This window comes from Lepidochelys kempii, chromosome 7 (assembly GCF_965140265.1).
Source record: "Lepidochelys kempii isolate rLepKem1 chromosome 7, rLepKem1.hap2, whole genome shotgun sequence".
Taxonomy (NCBI): domain Eukaryota; kingdom Metazoa; phylum Chordata; order Testudines; family Cheloniidae; genus Lepidochelys; species Lepidochelys kempii.
In genome coordinates, this window is record NC_133262.1 from 33,476,424 (window position 1) to 33,493,464 (window position 17,041).

Genomic DNA, 17,041 nt, shown 5'->3' on the forward strand with positions numbered 1-17,041 from the left:
TCCGTGTGTAAGATAGTTATCTCAGTCACGGTAGCTTTGAATTTAGTATAGCTATTATGTTCAACCTGAGATCCTTCCACAGACTAAAACTTCATTATTTTTTGAAAAAACTAAGGGAAACCATACAGTTTCTGTAAGTCAGAGGTAAAGATTCCAAATGATTAATATATGTAGACTTTAAACTAACTACACTTGCCATGCAGGGAGGAAATGATAGTGGATTTGGTTGTCAAGGATGATGCAGCACAGAAAATGTGCCTTTTTGAATTAAAAATAAATTGAGAAACTAGAGGTAAATCCTTTTGAAATACTGAATTTTTCAGTGTAATTGTAAAGCTTACACCCTACTGAATTTCAGGATTATTAAAGTCAGAGTAGTCGTGGGGCTGCTACTTTTTCTACTTATTTGGCTTTTTAGAATATAAAAGGCGCCCAGTCTTGGTTCTAGATGTTCTGACATACTTGATTTTCACAAATACTTAAACTGATTGCTCACTCCACAGACTAAATATACTTTATTAAAGGAAGATCCTTTTATAGATATTAAATACAGTCCTTCTAACCCTGTTTAAGTTTGTCTTCTATAGTGTAATATCTTTGACAAACTAGAGCGTTCCAAAGCAGATTAGTTTGGATGTTTTTGCAAGATTAGCATGACCTGCTGGAAGAATCTCCAGTTTATGGATAGCTAGTGATAGTTTCCTTCCTGAAATTTCAAGAAAACTGTATTGGTTACATGTTCTTTAATGGCACAGAATGGGCCAAATTCTACTCTGGTATGACTCCATAAACTTCAATTTGGCTCAGTGTGTTCAGGACTGAATGAGACAATATTGCAGAATTTAAGGTTTTGGGAACTATTTGAGGGTATTTGTATACAAACCTACTGAGCACATGGATTTCTTTCTGTGCCATGATTAGATACTGGTGGGTTTTTTCTACATTTTTGTTAGAATAGACTGCAGTTTTCATAACATAGCAGCTATGGTAAATTGGGGTAATTTAGCTGCCAGCCAGCAGTGTATTAGAAAGGTTACAATACAAACTCTGTTTATACCCAAACTGCATTTAAGCAATAGCAGAGAGATGCGTGCATCTGTTAAGTGTTCGATCCTGTAATAAATGTCTTGTCTTCTTCACTGATAACCCTCTGTCTACTTTATCAGACTATGCATTTGTTCACATGGAGAAAGAAGCAGATGCAAAAGTTGCCATCGAAAATCTTAACGGAAAGGAAGTGAAAGGAAGAAGAGTCAATGTGGAACTCTCTACTAATGTTCAGAAAAAGGGGGCAGGACAAAATGCCCAGGCAGGCCCCAATGCTGACAAGAGCAAGAGAGCAAGTGTGGACTATAGAGAGAAATATCAACCCAAGATCGATGGTTATGAGCAGCTTAGGCCTACAGACTCTACGTATGCATCAGTCTCTGCAGGATATACTGCATCCTCACTCTACGATTATCAGCAGCGCTTCGGTGGCACCAACACTTCAAGCAAATACAACTCATTTGATACTCAGACAAGGCAAGCATCTCCCTCATATTTTGGAAGGGATAGAAGCCCAATTCGACGATCACCAACAAGAATCGGCTTTGCCACTGTGTCGCTACCCATGACAGCACAACCAGCATCCTACAGAGCTCAGCCATCAACCTCACTGGGTGCAACCTACAGAGCCCAGCCCTCTGCATCACTCGGAATGTCTTACAGACCCCAGCCAACAACGGGACAGGCAGCATCTTACAGGGCCCAGCCCTCGACCTCACTTGGAAATACTTACAGAACCCAGTCCTCTGTTTCACTAGGAGCTTCTAATACCCAGTCTGCAGCCTCATCACTAAATTCCTACAGCGCCCAGGCTGCTGCTTCTTACAACACCCAGGCTGCAGCTTCCCAGTTAGCCTCTTATGGGGTCCAGTCCACAGCAACACTAGCATCATCCTATGGAGCTCAGCCTTCAGCCACGCATGCAGCCTCTTATGGTACTCAGCCTGTGGCTGGTTACTCAGCCTCCTATGGAGCTCAGCCAACAGCCACACATGCAGCTGCTGCCTATGCAGCTCAGCCTGCGGCTGGTCACACAGCCACCTATGGAGCCCAGCCTGTGGCCACGCATGCAGCCGCCTATGGAGCCCAGCCTGCAGCCAGCCACTTGGCTTCTTATGGAGCCCAGCCTGTGGACAGCCACTCAGCCTCTTATGGAGCCCAGCCTGCAGCTACTCTCTCAGCCTCGTATGGTGCTCAGCCTGTGGCTGTCCATTCAGCCTCATATGGTGCTCAGCCTGCAGCTGCTCTCGCAGCCTCGTATGGCGCCCAGCCTGTGGCCGGCCATTCAGCCTCGTATGGTGCCCAGCCTGTGGCCGGCCATTCAGCCTCGTATGGCGCCCAGCCTACAGCTGTGCTCTCAGCAACCTATGGTGCCCAGCCTGCATCCACTCTGGCTGCATCTTATAGCAATCAGTCTGCAGCAGCTTCCTACAAATCACAGGTCTCTGCTCCACTGACCACACCCTATAGAACACAGTCTTCAAACTCAATGTCAGCTTCATATACAGCACAGCAGCCCTCCTCTGTTCCCTTGGCAGTCACTTTCAGAGCTCAGCCTGTGACTGCATATGATGGGCCAACCCAGCTTGGACAACAAGCAACCCCGTATTTGGGACTGTCTCAGTCTTCTGCTGCTGCTGCCATCGCACCACCATACGAACGCACCCGCCTCTCTCCTCCACGGAGTGCTGGCTATGACGATCCTTTCAAAAAATCATCTGCTTTGGCTAAAAGGTATGCTGCTAAGCCAGTGATAGTACTTTGCACATAAATAGAACCTCTCATCCAAGGATCTCGATGTGCTGTCCAAGGGACTAGAGGCATTCAGACTCAATACAAGTCTATTGGTCTTCGCCTTTATAAACTTGGTTCTGCTTCACCAAAAGGTGGAAATTCCCCTGCTAATACATTACACTAACTTACTGTTTTGGAAGCATTGACAGGGTGGGAGGTGAAACTCGATGCATTATTAAAATGGTTTCCCACTCTGGCACTAATACAGATCCTTACATAGTTCCCCCTTCCAATTTCTTTGCTTCTGGTGCGTCTGTCTAGGGTTAAGGGTGGGATAATAGGCTGGCGTGCCCCTCTTTCCGGTCTGCAGATTCTACTGGATATTTATTTAGTGTTTTCTTACAGTTTTGTGTGAAAATTGCAAGATTGGCAGCCCCGGGGACTGGAAACTTCTACCTAGGGCGTGTATACCCCAGACAATGGCACTGCAGATTTCTTGCACTCTACCACAGACAGTATGCCTTATCCCTCACTTGGAACTACAACCCTTAGGGCTAAGATGGGGAGTTCAGTTTCTCTCACAGGTTGGCACCTCTGCTTACACTGCGAATGAAAGATTCAACTACTGTCAGTTGTGGTGGTGCTGTGTTGTAGGTGCCTGCTCTCTAGGAACTGGACTGAGACCACTGTTACTGACCTGGATTGGATTTTAACCAATGTCCTCAACCCCATAAGTCGTCAGACCAGTCCTCCCTATTTTCAGTGTTTAATAAGTAAATGGGCTGCATTTGTAAAGAGAAATGGCAGGCATATCCAGCTCTTGTTTCCCATGTGCTATTTACTTGCCTAAGAGTTGGGGGAAATTTAACATGTATATTTGAGGTATACACCAAAGGAGGTAAAAGATAGCTAAGGAACTGTTCTGAAAAGAACTAATTAACCCACAAGTTCCTCAGGTTTGCCTTAGTGAGACGTATACTAATAGTGTTGCTCTGTGGGTATTGTTTTCACTGGAGAGATTCTGATCTCTCATGAGGGTCTCCCCAAATATATTGCTTAACCAGAGCGCTGTTAGGCCATTATCACAGACCCTTTTGTTTTATTCATTAAATGTCTCTTTTCTTGACCAGGTACAGTTCCGACCGCCGTTTATCTGACCTCTCAGATTACCGTCGTTTAGCAGACTCGCCACTTGTGTACCGTCATTCGCCGACAAAGTCCCCGCTGGATTATCGCCGTCTTCCAGAAGCGCATTCCGACTATGCCCGTTATTCGGGCGCCTATGGCGATTATATGCATACTGCTCGGCTACATTCTAATTACCAGCGCCGCCTGTAGGTGGGGTTGGGGTTCCTGTTCCAGATGGGGGCAGTATCATTGATTACATGTTCCCCACTGGGACACGCTTTCTTAGCATAAAGCCAATCTGCGTCTTTACTAGGCTGGCTTCCTCATTCAGTTCTCTGCAGATTCCGAGTTACTAAATTTCCTTCCCTCCCATGCTATCTCAGGTGTCATTACAGCCTGTCGTTTTGGCTCTGTTCCTTAATGTCACTTGATCAAAGAATTATTTGAGGCGATAGTATGAGGCATCTCTGAGACATGCTACTACATCCAACACAAATAGCATTCTCCTGGTCTTTACTTTGGGGGATTTTATTTTCAGCTGCCTTTTTTGTTGCGTTTTTAGAATGATCTGAATTTATGATCTCAAGAAGAACCTGTGCTGCAACCCCAGGAATGATGTAAACGACTGCTGCACATTGTGTCTTTGAAAGTCGAAGACTCGAGTTCCTTCATGCTCCAGTAGGGCTAAGAATGCCATAGCATATGGCATTGGTTTTTGTTTGCAACTCCTGATGCTAATGTCTCCATTAGTAAGACATAAGTTGCTCATGCAGGATTCCTAATAAATGCAATTCACAATGACTGTTGCTCAGTATTGTTTTTATAACCCGAGCAATTGCTTTCTCTGAATGGAAGAGCAAATGCTCTTTTATGTAACGTGAAAATCCTTTTTCTTTTTACACCGGTGTTAAGTTTGCAGTAGGTGTGATGTTCGAATCTATACATCTGAAATGAGTTAGTTTTTGTATTGACTGTAAATAAAATGCAGGCTATTTACAGTTTAGAAAGTTGTCTGGTGTATTTTTTCTTCTAGTTTAATTGGTTTCAGGACTAATGTCCCATGTTCTTTAACTCTCTTCCTTTCATCCTAAAGGTAAATCAAAGGACTTTAATGAGTGCATACATACAGTACCACTGCAAGGCAGCCAGCTCTAGGGAAGAAGAAATGTGGTAGCCAGCTGGTGCACAACAGAGAGCTGGAGTATTGGCCAAGAGCAGTCCAGATCTCTGTTCTTAAGATGTGCTGTAAGATTTGTTGTTGCATCATAGGTGTGCCCCTTAACAGACATGTCGGAGGTCTCTGAGAGCTTATAGTTTAAACAGAAAATGTGCTTGGGAGAAGAGCAGTGGGTGACTTCATTTCTTAAAGTGGGTCAACACCTCATGTTAATTCTCATTCCAAAGTACCTCTCCCCAGGACACTGCCTGGTACCAGGTTCATCTACCTCTGCAGCGTGGAGCTCTCCATCAGCTCTTCTGGGCATTTAAACCTGCAATTTGAAGGTATTCGGTGTTCACCATCTATACGATGCCAGAATTGAACTTCCAGTCCCTGCCCTGAATTTGTTACAGCATAAATTGATAAAGGACAGGTGTAGAGAAGGGAAGGACAAGGGCTAAAGAAATGTCTTGCCTTGAGAGAATGATCTGAATTTTCTAATTAGGGCAGAGTAGCTAGGAAGAAGCAAGTGACCTAGGCATGTAAGGGCAGACTAAAGGAATGATTTCTGAAGGACTGAAAACACTGGGGACTGGAAAAGGATGTGTCTCTGCATGAAGACTAGTGTGGAATCACAGAGGTGAGGTTAGCAAGAGAGGGGGGAAGAGGTGAGCTGAGAGTGCAAGGATCAAGGAGGAGACCCACCTTCAAGTGGATTGGGGTGGGAGTGGATTTGATGAATGTTAGAAAAAATGATCAGATTGTGGCTTGCTGGACTTTAGGGGGGATGTTACATCTGCAAGGATTAAGGATGTTCAAAATCCCAATTTGCTTACTGGACTCTTCCCGGTGTTCCATCTGGCTGCACCTACAACATGACAATGATGGCAGCTGCTGGGGTTAGAATCTGCTTGCTCCCTCCTGATGGCAACACCAGTGGGGTGTTTTTTTTTTATTAGTAGCAATAATGTTGCTGCTCTTTCTAGAAGCTGTTTGAGGTGGAGTGATTTTGATGGGCCTCTTTGTCACAGGCCAGCCAAAGCGATGACTCATTAATTTCCTTCTTTAGGATGCGAGACATTTTAAACCTTACTCTATATTGTGTTCTCTATTGGTGAGGGCTTCTTTCCTGCTACAGGTGTCTCCTGGATGGTAGTGAATAATTCACCTTTGTATTTACTCAGTCCCCAGTCCTAAACCTAAGAGGACTGATAATGTGACTCCTCATCAAGCTTCCTTTGTGTAGTCCATGAGCTGTAGCCACCTCACCAGACTGATTCTCTCCAAACTGACAAATGCAGGAGCTACCTCAACTTTTTTCTAGAAGATATATATTTTTGTACATTTCAGTCATTTATATCTGATTTTGAAATTGATGTGATATGCAGTTGCCTTCTCTATTGGGTTGTTCAGATTTTGCTTCACTAACTACATCCACAAATCTTTAGACTTGCCACTGAACCTGTTTAACTTCTTAAAATGCACTTAAAAATAAATACAGACAGGTAAATGATTAAACTTGAGTAAGAAAACCGTTTCAGTTGGAAAACTTACATTATGGTTCAATGATTTTGTACCCAGAAAACTTTGTGAAATTCTGTAGTTACTGGAATTGGTGAAAATATAGCTGTGGGTGTGAACTTTTTGCATTTTTTTTTAAGGTAAATTTTGAATATTCTCTGCCCCATCTCAAATATTCAGTCCCTAGTACTCTTGCTGTCCTGTAGCTGTTATTGAAAGTCTGGGTTGGACATGGAAATTTAAGTTAAACATGTTACAGATTAGAAGTATTTTTTAACTTTAGGTAATTTAGCTGTCACTCATGCATGTAGAAAATGGTGTTACAATTAGGTATTATACCTCTGTTCTGAATCTAGCTCAACTTGTGTTTAAATGCTTTTTTGTCATCAGGCCAAAAATCTTTCTCAACAGTTTTATAAACACTTACTACATGAGAGTAAGTAGCTTTGTACTGATTGTAACTGATTTTTGTGTGTTTTTATGTAACTAGTAACACATGGTTGACTTTTGATCTTATGCCAAAGTTTGAGGTTTTTTTCATTGCTGGTGTGTTTATTAAAATGTCTAGAATGTTTGTTTTCTTTGTATTGTTCTGTTTGCCTTTGAATTGTGAAATTCAGTAGAAGCTCATTAATTTTTAAAGGAAATTATCGTGTCTTCTAATCCTAAATTTTTGTGGGGGTGGGGGGTTAAATTTTAATTCTGTTTAAATGATTATTTTTTAAGGGGGGAAAACTGACAAGAAGCTGGATGTCAAAATAAGGTGACAAATTCAAAACTGGAGTGTGGTAAAAGACAATATTTTTCCCACAGTAAGCCTGTGGAACTCCAGCTATGTCTACACTTAAAATGATACAACAGCACAGCTGTGCCACTGTAGCGCTTCAATGTAGACACTCACTACAGTAACGGGAGGTAATCTGGTGCTGAAGTTAATCCACCTCCCCTGAGAGGTGGTAGCTAGATCAACAGAAGAATTCATCCTTTGACCTAGAGCTGTCTACACTGGGTGTTAGGTTGGCATACCTACATCTCTAAGGGACACTGGATTTTTTTTTCACACCCCTGAGAGATATAGCTATGCCAGTATTAAGTTTTCAGCATAGACCAGCCCTAATTGTCCCAAGGCAGTATTAAGAGCAAGAGTTCGAGGCTTTAAAAAGGGATTTGACACTTATGGCAATAATATTCATTTTAAAAATGCAATTAAACATTTGAGGGATACAAGCTAACCTGCTTCAATTGGGACATAAACCAATCTTTAAACATTAGGACTCAGGAGGAAACTTCTCCAGGGGAAACTTCCTCTTATCTCTAAGGGCTTGTCTACACTTAAAATGCTGCAGCTGCACTGCTGTGGCAAAGATGCTATCTATGCTGATGGGAGAGCTTCTCCCATCATTGTAGCTGTATCGACACTATAGAGTTAGGGAGTTAGGTCTGTGTGGATTTTCCATGCCCCTGAGTGACATAGTTATTCCAGGATAAATTGCTTGTGTAGACAAAGACTGAGGTCTGGACTACAGATTGAAACAAGGCAGTTCATGTTGACCTAACTATAGAAGTGTTGACACTTAAATTTTGCACCAGCTGACATAACTGCCATGCAATGCCAACTTCACGAGCAGCATAAGAGTCAAGGTCAATGTAGTTAGGTCGACACAGTGTCAGTGTAGATACTGCATTGCTTATGTCGACTGTTACTAGCTTTCAGGAGCTGTCCCACAATGCCCCACACTGACAGTACAACCAATACAAGCACTTCTGGTGAGGATGAACACTACTGACATAACGAGCAAAGTGTAGACACGCACAAGCAATATAATTACTGTTGTGGCTGTGTGCCAATGTAAATTAGGTTGACTTAATTATGTAGCATAATCATGGCCCAAGTCTGCTTATGGTTTGCAGAGAGCATCTAGTGCTATCCAAAGAGCTTGTAAGAGAGCAAGCTTCACAGCAGAAGGTTAGGGAAGCAAAATAAACATATGAAATTGAAACTGATTGTGTGTAACTAACTGGCAACGCTACATGCTGGTTGTATTGAAAATGATACACCTTAAAGACAGACTTTTTCACAAAGTGGTGAGTTCTGGGCTAATATCTCACAGCTCAAAGGAATCTCAAGTATCCTTGCTATATATCTTTCCCTTTGTCACTGGTTCAGGGTAATTGTCCTTTTACCCTTAACCCCCAAGAAGATGGGACCTAGACCTTTCTCTGGATCTGCTCACTACTGCCTTAAATAACTCCCTCTCCTCGAGAGCTAAGCTCATCATAACTGGAATAGACAAAACACATTGCTAACCTAGTACCATGAACTCTGCCTGATGTGGCTCTGTGAAGACCCAAGCTGAGCTGAGAAGTGTATTTTCAGTCCATGGTTTCAGAAAGCCTTGTGCATTTGCACATCTTGCAGTAAGAGACCAAAGATTTTCCATTAAACAAAGGTAAGAATGTGCACTAGATAAATACTATCAAGTACACGCAAAAGTAACTTCTTAGCAATTACCTTTGACAATACAAAGGTTTGTTACTCTCTGTGCTGGTCTTGGCCCTACACCAACACTAGCCTGCTACTGCATTTTCATAGTTCCTCCCAACCCATGGACCAACAGAAACTACCTTATAAAAATGTTATCATTGCACCCTATGTATGAATTTTAATTCCATCAGCATCCTTTTAAATGGTGTCCAAAGGGAAAGAATGTACTTCTGAACAGAAACTTACTGGTGGAATTTTTTACAAACTGTCTAGGAAATTACTAGAAAAGTACTAGGGTCTTGATTACTCGTTGGACTGTGGCCCTTTTGTGCAGAAATGTCTCTTGTACTTTATGTACACCTTATTCTGTTTGAATATAGGATACAATTTCTGTAAAAGGTTAAACTCTTCCTTTAAATCTCCTCTTCCAGTGAGGTTTGTGGAGCTAATGTAGATGAGTATGTAACCAATTTGAAAGTTTTATCAATACTTGATTCAGCATTTACAAAACCTGATAACCAAATCTATATGTGCTTCCAGGGGCCAGGAGTTGTGTATTTATAGTAGATGTATTAATGACACACTACAGCAAGTGCTGTGACTGAAAGAAGTAATGCTGCAATGTAATTCTAAACCACTACCAGGCTGGCACTTTTTCGTTATTCTGCAATGATGCAAAGGTAGTTTCTTACATTCAAGGAGAGGAAAGAAGAAAAACAGGTTGTCAGTTTTTCAACTAGAGAGGGAAAGTTCTATGCTGCTGTATGCCATGGAATACTGTAGTGCAGGACCAAAGGCAACCACCTTCAGCCAAAAATCACTACTGCCCCTCCACCTGAGCTGAAGGCTATAACTCTTAAGTGACTGAATTAAAATATTTTTAAAAAATTAACTATTTTCCCACTATAATTACCCTGCCTGAAGACAGTATATGGAGTAGAATTCAGTTCACTCTTCATGGAAATCCAGCTAGAATTACGTTAAGGAAAATAGTTTTAAGAACACCCCATGCACTAAGTACACCTAAGAACGGCCATACTGGGTCAAACCATAGGTCTATCTAGCTTAGTATCCTGTTTTCCAACAGTGATTGCCAATGCCAGGTGCTTTAGAAGGAATGAACAGGACAGGTAATCATCAAGTGATCCATCGCCTGTCACCCATTCCCAGCTTCTGGCAAACAGAGGCTAGGGACACCATCCCTGCCCATCTTGGTTAATAGCCATTGATAGACCTCCTCCATGAGCTTAGTTAGTTCTTTTTTGAATCCTGTGATGGTCTTGGCCTTCACAACATTCTCTGGCAAAGAATTCCACAGGTTACCTGTGTGCTGTGTGAAGAAATACTTCCTTTTGTTTTAAACCTGCTGCCTATTAATTTCATTGGGTGACCCCTAGTTCTTGTGTTATAAGAAGGAGTAAATAACACTTCCTTACTTTCTCCACACCAGTCATGATTTTAGAGACCTCAATTATATGGCCCTTTAGTCATCTCTTTTTCAAGCTGAAAAGTCCCAGTCCTTAATCTCTCACCATACAGAAGCTGTTCCATACCCCTAATCATTTTTGTTGCCCATTTCTGTACTTTTTCCAGTCCAATATATCCTTTTTTGAGATGAGGCAACTGGGTCTGCATGCAGTATTCAAGATGTGGGTGTACCACAGATTTATATAACGGTAATATTTTCTGGCGTCTTATATATATCCCTTTCCCAATGATTCCCAACATTCTTGTTAGTTTTTTGACTGCCCCATCGCAGTGAGTGGATGTTTTCAGAGAACTAATCACAATGACTCTATGATCTCTTTCTTGAGTGGTAACCGCTAATTTAGACCCCATCATTTTATACTCCAAGAAGTAGTACAAGTACCTAGCACTCCTTCCTCACTAAGCACAAACCAACCCTGGCTTACTGGCAGTTGAGTTGTCATAGATATGCCACAAACTGTAAACAAATGGAACTACATGTGCGACTCCAAATTTTACCCTATTTAGCACGAAACTGCCTGCTACTAACTGCTACCTTTATGCTAATATTGTGCCAATTAAGCAGCAGGCATTTCCACTCACTACCATTAGGCTAAATCTGTTCCAATAAAGCAGAGTTAATACTTCATAAGTACACAAGAAAAATCAGAAAGTAACAAGTGATCAGTCAGGCTACCCAGCTTGGGTCCAGCTAAGGGAGCAAAACAGTTACCCTTCAGGAAACAGGAAGGCAATAGAACATAAATGGTGGCAGGCAATGTGCAAGAATGAAATTAGGACTATGAATTTGAACAAATAACTAAAGGGTGTTTTTGTTGTTTAAGACAATTAACGAAAGCCAAAGCTGGAAACCTGTGGGGATTTAGGAATGAAGTGGCTGAGCTGCTAGGAAAAATGTATAATGCAGGGGTGGCCAAACTTACTGACCCTTCGAGCCACATACGACAATCTTCAGACGTTCAAGAGCCGGGGCGGGAGGCACCTGCTGGGGCTCAGGGCTTCAGCAGGAGTGGAGCTGAAGCCCTAAGACCCCCCTTCCCGCTGGGCAGAAGCCCCTATCCCACCACCCTGCTGCAAGGCAGAGGTCCCAAGCTCCTCTCCCCCCAGAGTCTGGTAGGTGGAGAATGGGGGGTGTCTGTGAGCTTCACTTTAACTGTAAAAGAGCCATATGGGTCTGGTGAGCCAGTTTGGCCACCCCAGTATAATGCTTTATTAAAATCAGTTTTTGGATTGGAGAATATTAAAATAGTGTACCTATGTTTGAAAAAAAAGACTCTAGGCATGATCTAGGGAATTACCAGTCAGTCAGTCTCATTTCCGTCTGGTAAATTAGTTGAAAGGATAACTTACTAAAATACCTATATCATATTAAGATAGACTCCAACCAACAGAGCTTCTCCAAAGAAAAACTGTCTCACCCAGCTATAAAAATTATTTGAATGTGTCAATAAGACTGTCATTGAAAGAGAAGTGGGTGATATACTTTGTTTTCAAAAGGCTGTTGACAAAGGCCCTCTGTAGAGGCTAATAAAGAAACTATTGATGATGTGAGATGTAAAGTACCATCCTGAATCAAAAACTGGTTTAGAGTAGAAATAAATGGTAGTATGGCCAGAAGTTGACAGTGTTGTGATCTGAGGTTCTGTATTAAGATGGGTGGTGGTAATATATTTGTAAATGATTGGGAAAAGGAAGCGAGCAGCCAAGTGGCAAAATTTACGTATGCCACAATGTTTTTAGGTCAGTAAAGACCAGAGAAGACTCTGAGGAACTGCAGAGAGCCCTAACTATGCTAAGGGAAAGGGTAACCTGATGCAAAGTAATGCATGTTAGGAGGGAGTTCTTTAAACTACTTATATACCTTACTGGATTGTAAATTAACTGTATCCACTCTAGGGAAAGCCCAGGGCATCACTGTGGACACTAAAAACCACTGATGAATGAATAGCAGCAGTCAAATAAGCAAACAAAATGTAGAATGCTTAAGGAATGTGACAGAACATATTCTATTGCCATTATAAATGGGTCATCCTCATCTGGACTACAGGGTGGTATTGGCTCTCATCTCATCTCCAGAGAGAGAGCAGAATTAGAGGGGATTCAGAGACAGGGAAGGAGACTGATTAAGATACTGGAAAAAATACATATGAAGAGAGACTTAAAAGATTGAGACTGTTTAGTGAGACATGATAAAATTATACAAATAAATGACTGGCATTGAAAAGAGATCAGAAACTTCTATTTTACTAACACAAGGACAAGAGGACAATCAAAACTGAAAGGTGGCAAATTCAAAGCTGATAAAGGGAAATACAAACACTCTGCACCCATTAGCCAGTGAAACTCATTGCTACAGGACAGTGTTGCTGAGAGCAGAGTTCAGTAAGAGACTTGATGTTTACATGGGCTGATGCTCTCACCCTTCCAGCTATGGAGATCTATGTATCAGGAAGGTGTGTCAACATATTCCTCCAAGCTGGAAAGCATGCCCAAGTGGGTCAGCAGATGGAGCATAGCATGCAGGACCCAGTTTGAGTGGGTAGATGGACAGATGTGTTGGGTGCATCCTAAACCCTCAGGGTGTGTCACATGACTTGCCCCCAAACACTGGCTCCACTCTGGTGGGTGAGGAGTGGCACAGAAGCAAAACCCCCTCTCCCCGAGAGGTGTGAAGAGTATAGTAGGTGGATGGGGCAATGGGACTGCTTTTGGCAAAGGTAACTGTCCAGACTCTCAAAGTGACTGAGGTGCAGGGGGAGACTGGGATATTAGGACAGCATATACAGATTCCATTCCTATTCCTACCCCTACCCGGGGCTTGGTGGCACACAACAACAGAGACAGACCCAGGCTGAGAGAGCAAATCTTAGTGTATGCACAACATGCCTCAGGTGGCATGTGACCAGGATTCATCACCAAATTTGATCTGGTTGGATCATTAACTGGGCCGGGTACTGACGGGAAGTACAATGTGAACACTAATCCATGCCCCTCAGAAAGCACTGATGTAACTGCCCACCTGAATATTTCTGTTCCACCAGAGCCAAATACTCCAGCCTGCCTGCACACTTTTAGAGGCAGAGGGAGCTTGGCATACATGGGCCTAGTCTGCTCTTCACAGCTCCAAACCTGGGACACAGCTACCTTTCCCCATTCAGCACAGAATCCCCCCTGCACCATTAGCTCGGATTCCCCCCTCCTGAATGCACCTGTATGGCCCATTTACAACAGAGAGGTCTCCATAACCAGGTGAAATTGCAACTTCCCAGTGAACTCTGATTTCCCATGCCAATAACAAGAGCATTAGGGTTATAATCCCATTCCCAAAGCAGGCCTTGGATTGAAAACCTGAGTGCTTCTGAAAAAGGAGGGAAATGGTGGGTTCCTGAAAGAGAACTTTTCCCACCGCTAGTGGGAAGATGAGAGGTCAACCATCCCTCTGTTAGCACTGGTATTCCTTGGAGGGGATGAATACCTAGTTTAACCTTAATACTCCTCAGGATTGAGTTTCCCTCCACCATACAAGTCCACTCAGTGGCCCCTCCATACTCTCTAAACCTCCCACCACTGTGGTGGTTCAGCCCAAGGAGAAGTTAATTAAAAGCCCCACCAGCTGCACAGGAAGCAATGAGGACTGTAAGGGCCACGGTCTGAATGGCTGCCTATAATGTTGGAGTGATTAAAGCCCGAGCCTTTGGGGGAAAGGAGAGCATGTAGACCTGGGACCCTGCACTTCAGTCAATTACACCAGCGTAAAGTCCTAGCACATCACAGCAGCAGCATTCTGCACACCACTGGTACTGGTGTCAGAGACCACACAAGCCCCCCTCTTTCTCCAAAGAGTGGATGGTAGGAACAATGCCCCTGTGTTGTATCAATTGAGAAAGGCGGATTTTCACATCAAGTCTGGCTGCTTATTTTTTGTGTCTAAATGGGAGCTGAGTGCTTTAGAAAAAAAACCTGCCTGCCAGTCACTATCAAACACCTTAAAATTTGCCTCCCAGCATTTAAACACATTAAGAAAAGGAGATCCAAGCAAGGGGAAGATGGTGCATCTTTTGCGAGACAGCTGCCTGGTGGGAGTGAAGGCATATTTAGGACTGAGAGAAGCCTGCTGTGGATTTTAAATGTCTGTTCTGATAACATTTAACAGAATAAGTAGAACTATGTATGTGTAAGAAATTGTAAAATAATCGTGTTTAGTGTTGCACATGTGTAAGAAATTGCAGAATAATAGTGTTCGTAAGAACAAGAAAAGATAAAGTAACCGAAAAGATCAGTTTGAACGAAACTAAACTTGTACTGACAGGGGAAGGGAGTTAACATGGAAATGAGAGCCTAACACAGATGTATAAGAAAAAATAAAAACTTATTTATGTTTGTGTAATAGAGGGAAGTTGAAACTGTATTGTCCACTGCTGAAGGCGACTGTGATGAGATCAACCTGCTGATCTTCCCACTTGTAACTGATCACTACCTGCTGAGTGTTTTGCCTTAATAAAGATTTTAGCTCCATCTGCTGAGAAAGTGAATCTTAATCCACCACCACCCAGCCTAGCAATCATGAGAGGGCATCAACACTTGAGATAAAAACAGCTCTTCTTTTGGCTCAAAACAACCAGACTATGCACAAGAAACCATAAACTGCCCTCTCTTGCCTGCAAAGGGTTAGAAATGAGCTTACATCAAGTCTGCTCCTTTGTCAGCCATGCAGATTTTCAGTGGGCGTATCTGCTTTGGGTACAAGCTTCTGCCAAAACAGGAAGAGGAAGAATGGATCACACTTAGGGTTCATTTACTCCAGTTTCTTGTCTCCAAGAGCAGCCAACACCAGATAGTTCAGGGAAAGGAAATCTGCAGTAGGCAGTGACGGGCTAACTGCCTCTCCCTGTAGTTAGAAGTTGGCTTATGCCCTCAGTACTTCCAAACACCTGCTTATTTTTAATGTCTCTTCTAACTCTGATTATTCTCGTTAACTATGTAAGTGTCTGATATCCTGCAGAGCTTATGGCCTCAATGATGTCATGTGGCAATGAGTTACATAGGCTAGTTCTACATCATCTGGTGGCTTGCAAGAAGTGAACTGTGGTGGAATTCAGTCCCCCCATCATTTAAATCTGCAAATAGAAATTGGACATATCTTTTTAAAAGCTATGCTTTAGCTCAACCCTAAGCAATTGGGCTTGATGTAGAAATCACTGGGTGGGGTTCTCTGGATTGTGAAATGCCGGCCAAATGAGGTGATCACAGTAGCCACCTCCAGTTTGAACTTTCATGACTGAGCAGGTGCCTGCATGAACAAAACCAATACAATTGTCACTCACTTGTCAGTCTCTTAGCCCAAAGGCTGACTAGTATTTAGAGTACTCTGAATGCAGTAATGAGGGGCTCCCCCCCCCACACTCCAGCTATTTGACAGTAACCAACATCTGTAACTCATATTGCTGCTGCCTACAGTGTATTTGTAGGGAGACAAGTAAGACTTCAATCTCAAGATGCCCATGTAGCCACCACGAACAAATTCAATTGGAAAAAATGATGTTTCACAGGGAGGAGAAGGGCTATTGTCTACTGAGCAACCTTGTACCCCAAGGTGTGTGTTTTCTGTAAGGGTGGAGTCTTTCTTGAAAGCAAGCAGCATTATTAATAATAAAACACATTGCAAGAGCAGCTAGAGGCTAACCAGCTCAGTCTCACCATGCTAGGCACTGGGCAAACAATTGCATATTGTAGAAGCCTAGAGACCGCAGCATAGTAAGCACTGTATAAACACACAGCGTAAAGAGAGACCCTGCAGCAAAGGACCTACAAAGAGACATGGCAAACAGAAGGTGGCATGATAAGCAGCAGTCACAGCATCACATGTGCCGAATGTTGAGCTTTTTGTAGATTGCATGGTAGAGGAGAGTTTTAAGGAAGGTATGTGAAAGATGACATAGGTGTTGAATGTTTATAGAAAATGCCCAAAGAGCTTAGGTTCACACATCAACAGTATTTGAGGATCCACACCTTATTTTTGTTGCCCTAATGTAGCCAGAAAGGCAGTGATCACCAGCTGCATAAGAAGGAAGTTTTCAGGATGTGTTAGTTGGAGGATAAGGGGATGATGGCTTTCCAGATTTGGATAGGGAGCTTTTCCCCACAGGAAAAAGGCAGCATAGGACAATGCAGAAAGGTGGTGTGTGAGAGAGGGTATTTAAAACACAAGAGAGTGGAGGAGTGTAGAAAATGGCCTCAGCTGATCAGATGGGACCTGTTGAGGCTTCTTACACGATTTCTGTTTTCCTACTCATTTATTCACTAGACTAGATTAGGTGGCTAGATTTGAGGACATCAGGGATCTTGAGACAGGGGCGGCAGCAGCAGGAAACCCCACCCCCAGGAAGAGAACCAAGTACAATGGCCTACTAAGCAGGCCACAAGGAAGCAAGACTTAATAGCAGGATGGCTATGAGACAGCTTTGGATAGGTTCAAAAAG

General features: G+C 42.8%; 3 protein-coding genes across 9 annotated transcripts in view; 2 read left to right on the top strand and 1 right to left on the bottom strand.

Annotated features, from left to right (window-relative positions):
- Window positions 1-17,023, top strand: part of CCS (copper chaperone for superoxide dismutase) — a 34,382-nt gene extending 17,359 nt beyond the window's left edge. For both annotated transcript variants that reach the window (XM_073352045.1, XM_073352046.1), the window contains exon 8: window positions 4,472-17,023. In XM_073352045.1, coding sequence (XP_073208146.1) covers window positions 4,472-4,481 — 10 coding nt within the window. In that variant the 3' untranslated portion in view covers window positions 4,482-17,023. The remainder of the gene's footprint in view (window positions 1-4,471) is intronic.
- LOC140914383 (RNA-binding protein 4B-like) overlaps window positions 1-17,041 on the bottom strand; it is a 71,470-nt gene that overhangs the window by 38,450 nt on the left and 15,979 nt on the right. The window lies entirely within an intron of this gene.
- The window catches only part of LOC140914380 (RNA-binding protein 14-like), a 36,183-nt gene that overhangs the window by 9,927 nt on the left and 9,215 nt on the right, over window positions 1-17,041 (top strand). For 4 of the 6 annotated variants that reach the window (XM_073352034.1, XM_073352036.1, XM_073352037.1 and 1 more), the window contains exons 2-3: window positions 1,167-2,781; window positions 3,912-14,825. The exons of 1 other annotated variant lie outside the window; for it this stretch is intronic. In XM_073352034.1, coding sequence (XP_073208135.1) covers window positions 1,167-2,781; window positions 3,912-4,119 — 1,823 coding nt within the window. In that variant the 3' untranslated portion in view covers window positions 4,120-14,825. Of the gene's footprint in view, window positions 1-1,166; window positions 2,782-3,911; window positions 14,826-17,041 lie in introns of those variants that run through there. One more of the 6 variants, XM_073352038.1, reaches the window with a different exon arrangement.